Source organism: Galleria mellonella, unplaced genomic scaffold (assembly GCF_026898425.1).
Source record: "Galleria mellonella isolate WM207_F2 unplaced genomic scaffold, CSIRO_AGI_GalMel_v1 utg36, whole genome shotgun sequence".
Taxonomy (NCBI): domain Eukaryota; kingdom Metazoa; phylum Arthropoda; class Insecta; order Lepidoptera; family Pyralidae; genus Galleria; species Galleria mellonella.
The window spans coordinates 5,478,306-5,492,614 of NW_026442086.1; the positions used below are offsets into that span (position 1 = coordinate 5,478,306).

At 36.3% G+C, this 14,309-nt stretch overlaps 1 protein-coding gene and 1 long non-coding RNA gene across 3 annotated transcripts in view; one reads left to right on the forward strand and one right to left on the reverse strand.

Moving 5' to 3' along the window:
- Window positions 1-611: 611 nt before the first annotated feature.
- The window catches only part of LOC113515205 (irregular chiasm C-roughest protein), a 101,439-nt gene continuing 87,741 nt past the window's right edge, over window positions 612-14,309 (reverse strand). The window contains exons 7-15 of one of the 2 annotated variants that reach the window (XM_052897459.1): window positions 13,703-13,774; window positions 13,198-13,318; window positions 10,813-10,959; window positions 9,334-9,524; window positions 8,195-8,356; window positions 6,285-6,398; window positions 5,294-5,327; window positions 4,269-4,474; window positions 612-2,936 (exon numbers count right to left, since the gene is read on the reverse strand). In XM_052897459.1, coding sequence (XP_052753419.1) covers window positions 4,276-4,474; window positions 5,294-5,327; window positions 6,285-6,398; window positions 8,195-8,356; window positions 9,334-9,524; window positions 10,813-10,959; window positions 13,198-13,318; window positions 13,703-13,774 — 1,040 coding nt within the window. In that variant the 3' untranslated portion in view covers window positions 612-2,936; window positions 4,269-4,275. The remainder of the gene's footprint in view (window positions 2,937-4,268; window positions 4,475-5,293; window positions 5,328-6,284; window positions 6,399-8,194; window positions 8,357-9,333; window positions 9,525-10,812; window positions 10,960-13,197; window positions 13,319-13,702; window positions 13,775-14,309) is intronic. The other variant, XM_052897460.1, reaches the window with a different exon arrangement.
- Window positions 10,834-13,509, forward strand: LOC128201210 (uncharacterized). The gene is made up of 2 exons (XR_008253115.1): window positions 10,834-10,961; window positions 13,113-13,509. It is a non-coding gene; the product is annotated as an uncharacterized LOC128201210 (long non-coding RNA).

Below are 14,309 nucleotides of genomic sequence, written 5' to 3' on the forward strand. Positions count from 1 at the left end.
TCCTCTTGATCATTAAAAATTAAAACTTCTTGCTTTATCCACAATTTAGTTATAAAGGGGTCAAAATTGCCTAGTGTCGCTTCGAGAAGAAGATGGCACGACTGTGCTGGACTTGGTGGAGACACTACCATGCTGCTGATATTGTAAATAGGATGATTTAATTTTGTGTATATTTGTTTGTAATGGATAAACTAAAAACTACTCAACCTATTTTAAAAAATCTTTTACTTTTAGAAAGCTATTATCATCGAGTAACATGGACTATATGTATATTATTTAAAAAATTAAATCCCTACTAAAATGATAATACCCAAGGTATCAAGAATCAGCCTATTAAAGCTACTATAAAATATTAATTTCTTTCTATCTAATTACCTGTGCGAAACCGGGGCGAATCGCTAGTCATTGATATTAATTTTCACAATAATTATCACAAATAGTACTTATAATTCTCACCCATTTTTCATTTCGGAGGTAAAGTCAAGCTGTTCAATAAGCCACGTGACCATGTCAAGGGTCCTTATGTAGAACAAGAGTGACTTAGGATTTTTTAATACCAAAGTACTATCACCTCCATACGAATAGTAATAGGACATAAAAATTAAACGAAATGCATGAAAATTTCCATTTTAATACTGTTAAAATTCAACAATATAAACATAAGAAATAAAGACTATTATACACAGAAAGAAATAAACATTAACAAATTATATTACAAATATTAAAACTAAGAACTGGATAAGGGCCAGCGCTCACTGACGTGAGGCCACTTTATATGATAAGAAAAAAACAGTAAATGAGTTTTTAGACGATGACCGTCGTCCTTTCTTTACTTTTATTTGAATAATTGTCTACAGGGATAACAAACAGGAACGATTGCTTATATATTAGTTGTATCCCATAATTCGGTCTATTTGTGTACTAAATTTCAGTCAAATACATTTGACAATTTTAGCTAGACCGAATGACAAAGATTCATAGTAACCATTCATACATCTTTATAAACTTTTACTCTGGCCGTTTAGAAGACTTTATTGTTTATCTCGTTCTATGCGAGCGAGAATGACAAGTAAATATTTCCGCAAGAGGTTTTTTTTTTTTACAACACTGGGGACAAACAAGCATGCGGCTCACAACTTAAGAATTTTTTTTCCGACTTTAAGAAGCTCGAACTTCTCGACTGAATGTATGTTGCATTCTAAATTTATTTCCAATAATTATTTTTTCATTTAAGCATTTACTACCATAATAGTTCTACAATAATTTTGTCAAAATTTAATATGGTTATTTTCTGTATTTTAAAATTTAAAATTATTAGAATTTGACCAATATCTAATTTTTATGGAAATAGCTATTACTTACAAAACATAATTCACAAAGCCAATTTTACTATACAGTGACTTAAGAATTTCAAAAGTAAAAAAGAAAATGACATTAGCGTTATCTGTCGATATATCAATGAGCGCTGGCCCTAAGAAACAGCTGAAACTACAAGTAAATAAATGCTTTCATATTAAGTACAAAATTATTATATAGAATTTTATATAAATTTATTATAGTTTCAAACCGTGAAAGCTTTTTATGCTGAAGCGATTTCTATTTTGTCATGATAATGTGCGTTATACAGTTCTAAAGCCCTAACCAATAGCAGTATGCTCCACGCATTTTTTATTCGCCGATCCTGAAATGCCCTTTTCTAAACTTAAAAGTCCCAAATTAGAATTCAGAACTGTTTCTAAAGTCTGCAGTTCTAATTCTATCGGTAAAATAAAATTTAACATATTTAGAGACAGGTTTATATGATGACATTTCAGAAAGGACTCCATTTTCTTCTTTAATCTATTTTCTCAATAATTCATAAATTAAAATCCCACCATTAAAAATTTTATGTAAATGTAAATGTGTCAATTTAGAGACAGTCCTAAGAGTCAATAGACGTTACATTATTAGAAATGAGTCTTATATCAATATGGCATTATATATTACAATAAATAAGTAATGAATACATAGAGGAGTAAGACGACTTTTAGAAGGTACAAACAGTACGACCTATTCACACTTAATTATAATACTAATAGAGATCTACACAATCATACCTATTAACACAATACACTCACTCAAATTTCTACAGCATCAGGGAATATATGATCTAAATATGACTGATTATAGTTCTGCAAAGGTTTTGGTCTCACTTTCTTAATAGACCTGTCTACCTCAGAACTATTTCGATTGAATTTTGAAGCAATTTCTCTAACCTTTCCCGGTCGTGGTCTGCAATCATCATTATCCAATTTCACGTTGCTCCGATCTTTGAATACGTCAAACGATCTTTCCGCTTCTTCTTCTGTCGTAAGACTCTTATGTATTCTATCCTCATCAGTTCTTGAACGAGCCGAAGCTCTCTTAGCGTCGTTTCGAACATTGTTCCATTCTTTATCTTGATTCCCTTTGCTATATCTATCCTTTTTACCAGAATTATTCCTTTCATACATACGAGAATAGTTTTTTGAACTTCTGTTTTCGTTGTTTCTAACATTTTGTTTAATATCAATGGTTTCTTTCAGGTCATTTCCTCTGGCGATACCAAAGAAAGGATCTTTGGAGTATTCTATATCATTATTAGTCTTGCAAACAAAACTTTGTTCGAATGAATTGACCTTTGATTCCTTATGTCTATTAGATCTTCTCGCTTTTGGCGGTCCGGCCTTAAACGTCGAGAATCTATTTTCGTTATAATCATTATTGTTAATTTCATTACTAGTTGCTATTTTCTGCGGGTCGAAAGCGTGCGTTCTTTGGTGTGTTAGGGGCTTAGACAGTGACAAATACTTAGGCGGTTCCCCGTTCTTATTTATTGTTAATTCATATTGAATGTGCGGGTCTAGGACCGCATATACATTCTCTTTGGCTTCTCTCTCCAGCGACGACAATGCAGCCTAAAAAAATATTTTAAATTAATCATTTTTAAATTTAAATATCTATTAATTTTGGATAGTAACGTGTAGGTACTAGTGTACTGTGCGTATGCTCACAAAAATTATTTATATGTTAATCCCTTAACCACTCAAGCCGTGCAACGTGCAAAAACACTCAGATTAATTAAACGACCTTTAATATTAAATCAAGTGGATAGCTGGAAAGTGGACTTCTCTATAAATATGAGCTTGACTAATTTGCTCGAGTACTGAATGATGTTAAAATGTTTCATGTGACATGTTTATGAAGAGAGATATCAAATATAAATTCATTATTTATGCACATCGTACATTTCAGTTTCGGGAAATTAATATTCGAGATAAAAAACAGAATTTGCTCGCATCTAAGTTTCTCAACTTTGAATTTCAATAATTATTATTTCTATTGAATATTCATAGTTTTCCTAAACCTATAAATAAATAGTAGATAATAATCTATCTATTATTTAGTGCACGAACAGATATGTCGTTCCATAAATTCATTAGTTTGATGGCACATAACACCTTATTATGTCCTTGACACTGTTATATGATAATTGTAGTAGTATATTTATTTATTTATAGACAGATACAATATAGTATAATGTATAATATAGACAAAATAAACATTGACAAATGTTTTTTTAAAACAAATTGATATATTAGTAGATATTGATGCTTCGAAATTTGATCGTTAACGTACTAAGAGCAAACCGTGTAATATTTATTCCTACTGAGACATTCGAAAAAAATAGGGTTGTCACATTAACTATGAAATACATAGCTGTTGAAACCGTCTGGCAATAACCAAGCCGTTTTAGATACAATGACCTCATTTAATATTAGCAGGAGTACACATTACAATGATACTTAACATATGTATCAATCACTGTATAGGAGGTTTTTTTTTTATATTTTACAAAGCTTACGAGATTAGGTTATTTGATAATTTCCGTGATTTTTTCTAGATGTATATGTAGTGTCGTCATTTTCCTACGACATATACAATTTTAAAACTACCTTTTGTGTGAATACATACTTAGAGAAAAAAATTAAGACAATTTTCTTCTCTAAATACGTATTCTGATTTTTCTAAGTATATAAGACTAATTGAATAATATTGGATTGAATTTGGTGATGACATAAACGTGTTTAAGGCAGCTTCCGTGACCTCAGAATTGTGTGGTGAACGTTCCACATGTCCGAAAGTGTATTTTTAAGGGACCGAGTCCTTCTAGAAAAGAATGTACGCCAATAGTGTGATCACCGTTGGGTACAGGCCAGTTAGTGGGTGTGTTAGTAGTGAGTGCAGACCTGTGCATCACACGGTGGTGGGGGGCTGCAGCACCACGGCGGCGCGCCGCACCTGCAGCGCGGCGGGCGAGTAGCGCGCCGCCGACGCGGCGGCCGGCCGCGGCGCCGCCGGCGGGGGCGCGGCCACCGCCGCGGGCCGCGCCGCCGCCGTCATACCACTCGTACGCGGGCTGTACACCGCGTCCGCGGGCAGGACAGTCTTCTCACTGGTGACATTTCACCTTATTACAATCTGTTTCAATAGAACTTAATCGGTTTGAAGGGTGGGATATGGCGTGAATTTACAGGGTACAGAAGAATAACATCTGAGTCCTCAGGAATGGCAACGCATGGGGGGGTATCATGGGCGAAACAGTATACTCTGTTATGTCCATGGTACTGCTCATATCTATAGGCGACAGTTACCACTTTACATCAGCTTGTTTGCCATTCTAAGTTGTATAAAAAAAAAACTGTAAACAAATGAATAAATAATAAATACCACTGTGTTAGGTTAACTGGAAGAAATCTCTTTTAGAGATAAGTTCACCTTTGCTAACATTGTTATTAACTTATTGTTGTTACTGTATGCTTTAGTGCAATGAAGAATATATATATAACTATCCCGACCACAAACAATCTGATATTAGTAGAATACATAAAAAATGTATCATCTAATTAATTAAATGTTTCGATTTATTATTAGTTTTATTAATAGAATGTTTCAGTGACAGTTTCATCTCGTTCATCTTTTCACTATTACACTATTATTATTGTTTGTTAAATCCTTAGATTGAGTCGTATTGAACAAACTTTTACAATTAGCTCTAACTTTTACCATGTATTATTATAAGTAACAAATTTCATTGACGGCGACTTGCTGGCGGCTCCATGTTGACGTATAGATGGTAAAATGGCGATCAAGGTCACTGACATTTGTATACTTGGCTACATTGATTTAATTTCTACTGGTCTTTATAATGACAAACATATATTATTTTATAATATAATATAGAAAAATAATATTTATATATAATTGTACTCACCTATCTAAATCATCAGTCTTGTATTCCACGCTTTCTGTAAAAAATAATAATTAATTATTGAAATCACTTGTAAATAAATTTATACACAGTAAGAATTAAAGAAAGAAGGAAATATTTTTATTCCAATAAACTTAGATTTAAGTATTTTTGAGTAGTCACGTTTTTCATTATTTTATCTTATTTTATATTCCATTCGGAACAAAATTTTAGCCAAAAAGAACTAAAAACAAACTCAGCTTTTTTTCAACAAGTGTAATTACATTTATACATAAGAATTTGTGCGAATACAAACTTCTAGGCTGTATCAGATCATAAAATTTACAATATATTATAGTATATATTATAATATAATTGAAACACAATGATTGTAATTTAAAATATAGTAATATTTTAATACAATTCTACTTTATACTATACATTATAACTGTAATTCTAAATCTAAGATGTATCTCAAGAAAGAGCTCTAGACCCAATACTGTATATTCGTTCGTTTCATCGTAACTGTGACGTAGATAATTCTACAAAATCAACTATTTGAATGAATGAATATTTATTTGTAAAAACTATTTTCACTAACACTATTTTCATTTTTATAAATGACAGACACTCTATTTTTATGTCAAAAGATATTTAATTATCTTCTGTAAGAGCATTTAAAGTTTTTTTTTTTTTTTTTTTTTTTTTTTTTCTTCTGTAACAAGCATTGACGGCCCAAGTTACTAATACATGAGCAGCCATTCAGAGTATACTGTTTCGCCCATGATACCCCCCATGCGTTGCCATTCCTGAGGACTTAGGTGTTATTCCTCTGTACCCTATATATATATATATATACATACATACATATATATATATATATATATATATATATATATATATATATATGTATGTATATATAACTAAAATTAAAATACTTGACGCTGGCCGAAATGGTGGTAAAAATCAAGACCGCTTACCATTGAAGAAAAGAAAAGAAAGAAAAAAGAAATACCTCTCCGGCGACGACATCTCAGAACTAGACATAGCACGAGCACCAACAGCGCCGCGATGACCAGCGCCGCCGCGATCAGAGGCGCCACGTGCGCCGTCTCTGTTCCAACAGTCGCTGTTTTTAAAAATAGAAAGTATTGCTGCACGTTTTATTAGTCAAACTCATAAAACTCTTAAATAGATTCTTGTTTACTTTTTGCTTTCGAAACAAAAATACACTGCAAGATATGAACGTATAAAATTAATAATTAGTTATTATGTCGTATCCGAGAGTGCTATTAAATCTCTCTGTAAGACACAAAATTACATTTGCCAATAAAAAGAATAAATAATATTGTCGTTCTAATGGAAGATTTAAGAATCACACACAGTAAATTCTATACCATTTAATTTTGGAGACGCTATATATATTATAGTTTGATGTATTTTAATAAAATTGTAAAATTTGCAGTAACTAATAACTTTATGTATCCAAATATGAACGTACCATGCACGCCGTTACGATTAATGTCTTTTAGCCGATTCTACATAAGAATTAGTCCAGTCCCACACACTCTAAATCGTCCACAGATCCAGTGTGTACTCGCTCTAGAACGTAATGCGCACGATGAGGAGAAGCCGCGCCCGTTCCTTACATGCATCACGTACATAGCTTCCGATCGCATCCATCACACCAGCTCTAGGTGCTCTTAGTATGAACATACCATATATGTTAAACGAGACGGTGTGCAAGAAGAAGCCGCGCTCGTTCTCTACGTACAACACGTAGATAGAACCTGTCCAAGCCTGTCACGCTAGCTCTAAGTGTTCTAAGTATGAACGTACCATGGACTACGAGCGAGATGGCGTGCGAGAAGCCGCGCTCGTTCTCCATGGGTAACACGTAGGTAGATCCTTTCCGCACTTGTCACGCTAGCTCTAAGTGTTCTAAGTATGAACGTACCATGGACTACGAGCGAGACGGCGTGCGAGGAGAAGCCGCGCTCGTTCTCTACGTACAACATGTAGATAGAACCTGCCCGAGCGTGTCACGCTAGCTCTAAGTGTTCTAAGTATGAACGTACCATGGACTACGAGCGAGATGGCGTGCGAGGAGAAGCCGCGCTCGTTCTCCACGTGTAGCACGTAGGTAGAACCTGTTCGCGCCTGTCCCGCTAGCTCTAAGTATTCTAAGTATGAACGTACCATGGACTACGAGCGAGACTGCGTGCGAGGAGAAGTCGCGCTCGTTCTCTACGTACAACATGTAGATAGAACCTGCCCGAGCTTGTCACGCTAGCTCTAAGTGTTCTAAGTATGAACGTACCATGGACTACGAGCGAGATGGCGTGCGAGGAGAAGCCGCGCTCGTTCTCCACGGGTAGCACGTAGGTAGCACCTGTCCGCGCTTGTCACGCTAACTCTAGGTGTTCTAAGTATGAACGTACCATGGACTACGAGCGAGACGGCGTGCGAGGAGAAGCCGCGCTCGTTCTCTACGTACAACATGTAGATAGAACCTGCCCGAGCGTGTCACGCTAGCTCTAAGTGTTCTAAGTATGAACGTACCATGGACTACGAGCGAGATGGCGTGCGAGGAGAAGCCGCGCTCGTTCTCCACGTGTAGCACGTAGGTAGAACCTGTTCGCGCCTGTCCCGCTAGCTCTAAGTATTCTAAGTATGAACGTACCATGGACTACGAGCGAGACTGCGTGCGAGGAGAAGTCGCGCTCGTTCTCTACGTACAACATGTAGATAGAACCTGCCCGAGCTTGTCACGCTAGCTCTAAGTGTTCTAAGTATGAACGTACCATGGACTACGAGCGAGATGGCGTGCGAGGAGAAGCCGCGCTCGTTCTCCACGGGTAGCACGTAGGTAGCACCTGTCCGCGCTTGTCACGCTAACTCTAGGTGTTCTAAGTATGAACGTACCATGGACTACGAGCGAGACGGCGTGCGAGGAGAAGCCGCGCTCGTTCTCCACGTGCAGCACGTAGAGGCGCGCGTCGGCTGCCGCCGCGCTGCTCACCACCAGCGCGTACCGGTAACAGCCGCCCGCGCCCGTCGCACTCGGCTCCAACGCACGAAACCGACCTGCCGGTTTATTGATATTTTTAAGTGCTGTCTCCACAAACCTTGTTCTTGGGGGAAAAGGGATTGTTAGTAATGGGATCTAATTGCCATACTAACAATATAGTCTATCCAATCGCCTTCCACGCGGTTCCGCCTAGAAAACCATTGTGATTATTTTTTGTTAGATTCGGTACGATGGGCTAACTGACCTGCTTTCATCTCCATCTGTCATCTCTCATTGGTACTAGTGTATACTGATAGCGCAGGCGGGGTTACTAATCCATTATTACATTCATTTTCCATTAAAAAAAAAGACTTATTCTTTAAAAAAAAATTCATTATTCAACTTGTGGGCGACAAAGGAAACCAGGGAGAGAAATTGGAACTATATGTATAATGGACAAAGGAACTTAGAAAACTAAGGCAAGCCAAAAGGAAACAATAGGTATGCGTGTCAATTTCGAATTTGGTAAATAATAATATATAGCTATAAATAATATGTGTGGCCTGTACTCCACAAACTCAAAATAGCAACGTACTAACGTGACTCATCTTAATTGAAAGCGATAACAGTGGTGTGCTTTATACGCGTACATATGAATATAAGACAAAATATGTTTAACGTATTATGATATATGCATCATATCAGCCGTTATCTATCCGCTGCTGGACATAGGCTTCCCCCATAGACTGCCATAAGGAAGGGTCCTGAGCCATCTGTCCACTGACTCCCTGTAATATATTCGTCGTTACTTCATGTAGTAAAGAGTCGTTCTACATTGTTTGCCATGACGGGGTCGTCAATCAAATATCTTTCTTCCACATCGGTTGTCAGTTCTTTGAGTTATTCAATCGAAGAAGATTTTTATTAAAAATGTTCAAGTAATAATATTTATTGTTTCTGTCTACCCTAATGAGAGATAGGCGTAACAGATATATATGTATTTTCTCAATTTTAACGTTTTTATATTATTTTAATTTGTAAACAGGTTCCTTACCTATTTGCGAAGGCACATCAAGCCGTAAACTACCCCACAGCCATACAGCCTTCCGTGGGGGCGGATCGGCACAAATGGCAACGTGTAGTCGTGCCTCGCCACCAGTCCACGCGTGGGCCGTGCCCGAGCCCACTTCCGCGCCCACCGGTGGTCCCAGCACGTTTAACGTTATTGGCTCGGACTGATGCGTCCTGAAATATTAATTTAAGCGTATTTGTCAAGTCTTAAAAGGTACCACATAGATAATTTCTCTAATAAATATCAGCTAGTCTGTTTATTGTTGCCTCTAAAAATCTTAACGGCTAAACCAATTTCCATGAAATTTAATATACATTTATGATGTATATTTTTGTGATGGAGAAGAAAATAAGCTACTATTCATCTAGATCAGTTTATATAAACCGATCATGCGGACAAAGTCACGGGTAAAAGCAAGTTTGCCTATAAAATTACAATCAATCGATCATCATAAAAAATCTTACCAGAAATATGTAATCATGTACTACAAGTGTACTAAAATTGAAATCGTATTTTCTTTCCCTTAAGTAATAGTTTTTTTTTTTTGTATTTTTCCAATTTGTTAAATCTTAAAATCATAAAACGAAATTTCTAATGTAAGCAGTATATTCATTTATTTTAACATTTATTATATAAGTAGGTAGGTATTATATGTATTTATAGTGTATGTATTTATGTAATATTTTATTATATATTTTAATATTTTATTTAACTGTATATTTGTTTATGTATTAATAGTTGTAGCACTTTAGCTGCCCGCTAACGAAATGCTTTCTTACTGTACTGGGTTGACTAGAAGAGATCTCTGTCAGAGATAAGTCCACTCTTGCTCACAACATTATAAATAGATTATTTTATATGTAACTTACAAGTACAATAAATATTAGGTAACCGCACGCATAGTCCCCAAAATACAGGTCTGACCTAGTTTGGGGACTGATGGTAATGCAGACTTTTTCTCGTTCAATATAAATTGTAAAAATTATAATTTGTACTTTATGCAATTGTATCTCACTTGAATAAAATTATATTATTATTACTAGCGGCCCGTCCCGACGTCGCACGGTTGGACATTTTTACATTTTAAAAAGTGGCCATTAAGGCTGCACACGCGTCGGAAGCTTAAAAATGGAGTAACTTCTCCCGTTTTCCCAACATTTTCCTTCATTGCTCTGCTCCTATTGATTGCAGCGTGATGAAAAGTATACTATAACCTGCCCAGGAGTATGAAGAATAATTGTACCAAGTTACGTTAAAATCTGTCGAATAGTTTTTGTATCTATAACGAACATACAGACAGACAGACAAAAATTTTACTGATTGCATTTTTGGCATCAGTATCGATCACTAATCACCCCCTGATAGTTATTTTGGAAATATATTTCATGTACAGAATTGACCTCTCTACAGATTTATTATAAGTGTAGATTATCCAATTCTTTCGTCACTATCCGGTCTTACCTCTCTTCCGTGCCGATTTGATTGGCAGCAACACAGGTGTACCGTCCGTGCTGTGAGTACGACACGTTTTGCAGCTGGAGCTGTGGTGTCGTTGACAATGGATAGCCATCTGCGGGCGCTGCTAGTTGTGCAGGAGATCCTGATGGACTGTAAGCAATACTGCTACTTGTAATACATGTCACCAGAGGGAGACTTTGTACAAAAGTCGTTTGCTTGGGTACCTCTGTCCCATTCGTGTTTCAACTGTAAAGCAGTTGTGTTTGCATGGCTGTGTTTCAGTTTGAAGGGTGGGATATGGCGTGAATTTACAGGGTACAGAGAAATAACACCTGAGTCCTCAGGAATGGCTACGCATGGGGGATATCATAGATGAAACAGTATACTCTGTTATGTCCATGGTACTGCTCATGTCTATAAGCGACGGTTACTACTTTCCATCATGTGGGCCGTCAGCTTGTTAGTCATTCTAAGTTGTATAAACAAATGTATTTCTTATGATACTTAAATGACAGACAAGCGGACAGTCCAATAGGATAGCGATTGATCATGGAAATCAAAGAATGATCTGTGAAACCTATTGTACCCTTCATTTTTTTTATACCACTGAGGTGGCAAACAAGCATACGGCCCACCTGATGGTAAGTAATTACCGTAGCCTAAATGCGTTACGATATCTGAAGACTTAATGTTATGCATCCGCATATCATTAAGTCTTCAGTCTATCATTAATCCCAATTTCACTGTTATATCCTATCTTTTAAACCTAAGTAAAACCGTGTAAGTAACGCAGATTTACAGTAGAAACATAAAAAGGTTAAAACACTCAATATTCTGGTATAACTGAAATACTTTCTTAGCGGGGGGAAAAGGGATTGTCAGTAATGGAGACTGAGAATCCCATTGCTAACAATATATCCAACCAGGTCGACCTCCTCGCGGTTCCCCCTGGAAACTATCATGGTTGATTCCTGATGAATTCATCATGATGGCCTGTTTTCATTCTCATCTATCACCCTTCACTGGTGCTTCGTCAGCGTATCCCATTAGCGCAGGCGGAGTTACCGTTACCATTCCATTTTCACCTATCAAAAAAAAACTTTCTTAGCTTAGTTTTACACAAGGAAAGTGACAATCAAGCATAGTAGATTATAAAACCACTTTATGCCTCTGGTATTGTAAATTACTATTCGCAAGTAGCAATTTGAAACACCAGAGGCATTACTCGGATGTAGTAACTCCAAAGGTTTCCGCTAGTAACATTTCTCGTATTACAATGAGCATACCAGGAATATCATTATAATCACAGTGTACTCTATGATGATCACGATACTGTTCATGTCTATAGGTAACAGCTACTATTTCCCATAAGGTGGGGCGTCAGGGTGATTGTCATTCTAAGTATCATAAACAATAGCATCACTTGCTAACCGCCGTATTTTGTGACACAAAATTTTTGAATCAGTTGTATATAATGTACCACACGATTTACATTGCGACAGTATATTGAGGTACCATTTTTAAACCAATTTAGCTCCATAAGTGGTTATATTAGCATTAAGGTTAATTAGGGTCAATTATGTATGGATGGTTCTTTAACAGATATTAGATATTCATAATAATACAAAGCTCTGGAATGTAGATCTACACATTTGGGCTGTGTGGTCCCGGCATAGAATTCTTTTCCCGTAGATGTTGTAAGAGGTGACTAAGGGATTTTTTTAATGGGTGATAATGGAGTGGTAACTCCGCCTGAGCTATCGAAATACGCTGGCGGAGCACCGGTGAAGGATGACAGGTGAGAATGAAAGCAGGTTGGTTAGCCCATTGTGACGAATTCCACCAGAATTAACCACGACAGTTTCCAGGGGAAACCGCGTGGAGGTCGACCTGATAGGGTTTATTGCTAGCAATGGGTCAATCAGACCCCGTTACTAACAATTCTTTTTCCCCCTAGTGACTAAGGGAAGGCGAGAGATGGACAGCAGCGTCCCTCTTAAAACATCTCCAAACACTAACTGCAGTTACCAATCCGTCTACTAAGCGTGGTAATTACTAAAAAACCTCCCCAAGGGGGAGGCTTATGTTCACCAGTAGACGGTTAAGGGCCGATATGGTGATGATGATGACCTATTTACTCTTTGGAGTCGTAAAGCAATTCAGTGTACAGATGCATGATTTTAATATTACTAGACTACATTCTACTTTTTATTTACAAGACTGATACATTGCAAAAAAATTAATTGATAGTTTTCTTTACCTAATAAAACTCCATAATCACCTTGCGAAATATAACTTTACAGGTTCGTTATCACAATCATAGAGACCTACTAGATAAAGAAAGTAGACGATTTATGGTGAAATAATTATGGTATTAGTGAATCTTACTTGTGGTACCACTGGTAAGAGGGCGCTGGGTTTCCATCGGCTTTGCACTCCAACGTGACTTGTGAGAACAAATTTGCTTCCACCACGGTATCTGGACCGACCCATGTCACTCGCGGTGGATCTAAAATCGAATAATACCAAGTTATTGAATAAATTAGGCCAGTTATAGAAACATTTGTATCTACATATCTACAAAAAGGCAACCATTAGTCCATTCGTATAAAATTATTTCTTATAATTATTTTTTCAATCAAACTGTTTATGACTACTTCTCCGACTCCAACGGTTGCTAAATAAAGAGTATTTAAAGAAGTTTTTTTTTATTTCGATTTTTGAAATTTTTAAAATGATAAGTAACCCGACAGTCTATTTAGTCCTTCAGAATTTGCATTTAATATAAATACTACAAACAATGCTGGATTTTCGAATTACCTAGTTCTTTAAATAACGTTATCTTCTTACTGCCTACCTCTTGTACAGTAATTTAGTAACAAAGAACACTTACATTTAATATCAATCTCTATTTTCACTGAATCCGAAGTTCCCAATGAGTTTCTTGCTTGACAACCGTAAATTCCTGTAACAAAGAGTCATTAATTAAATAATTTAAAATTTTGTTCAACAAAGTTACTTCAATCGTGCAACATTTCCATGGAATACTGTTGAGGAAGACAAAACTTTTTATTGGAGGTATGAAGTAACTTCTAGAAGTAAATCTTATGAAACATGGTAGAAATTTAAGAAAATTTAATATGGGGATTTTAATAAGAGCAACAGGTGCCAAAATAGTTATTTATTTAATTAATATATTTATTTAATATTTTTTTTTTACATTTCGTTTGTCCGTCTGAATGTTTGTTTGTTCTACAATCACGCAAATCTATTGTGTAAAAACTGGTGAACGTTATATCTTATTATGCCACTTAAAAATGGTATATATCATTGGTTTTTCTACTTCTAAAATCCACGCATACAAAGTAGCGGGCAAAAAGCTAGTTTTTCTCGTAAGTCAACTGATATTTGTCGACTGTTGTTGTATTTGTGTCTACATTTCGTCGAGTATATTAAATTTTTTTTTTAAATGGGTGAAAATGGTATGGTAACCCCGCCTG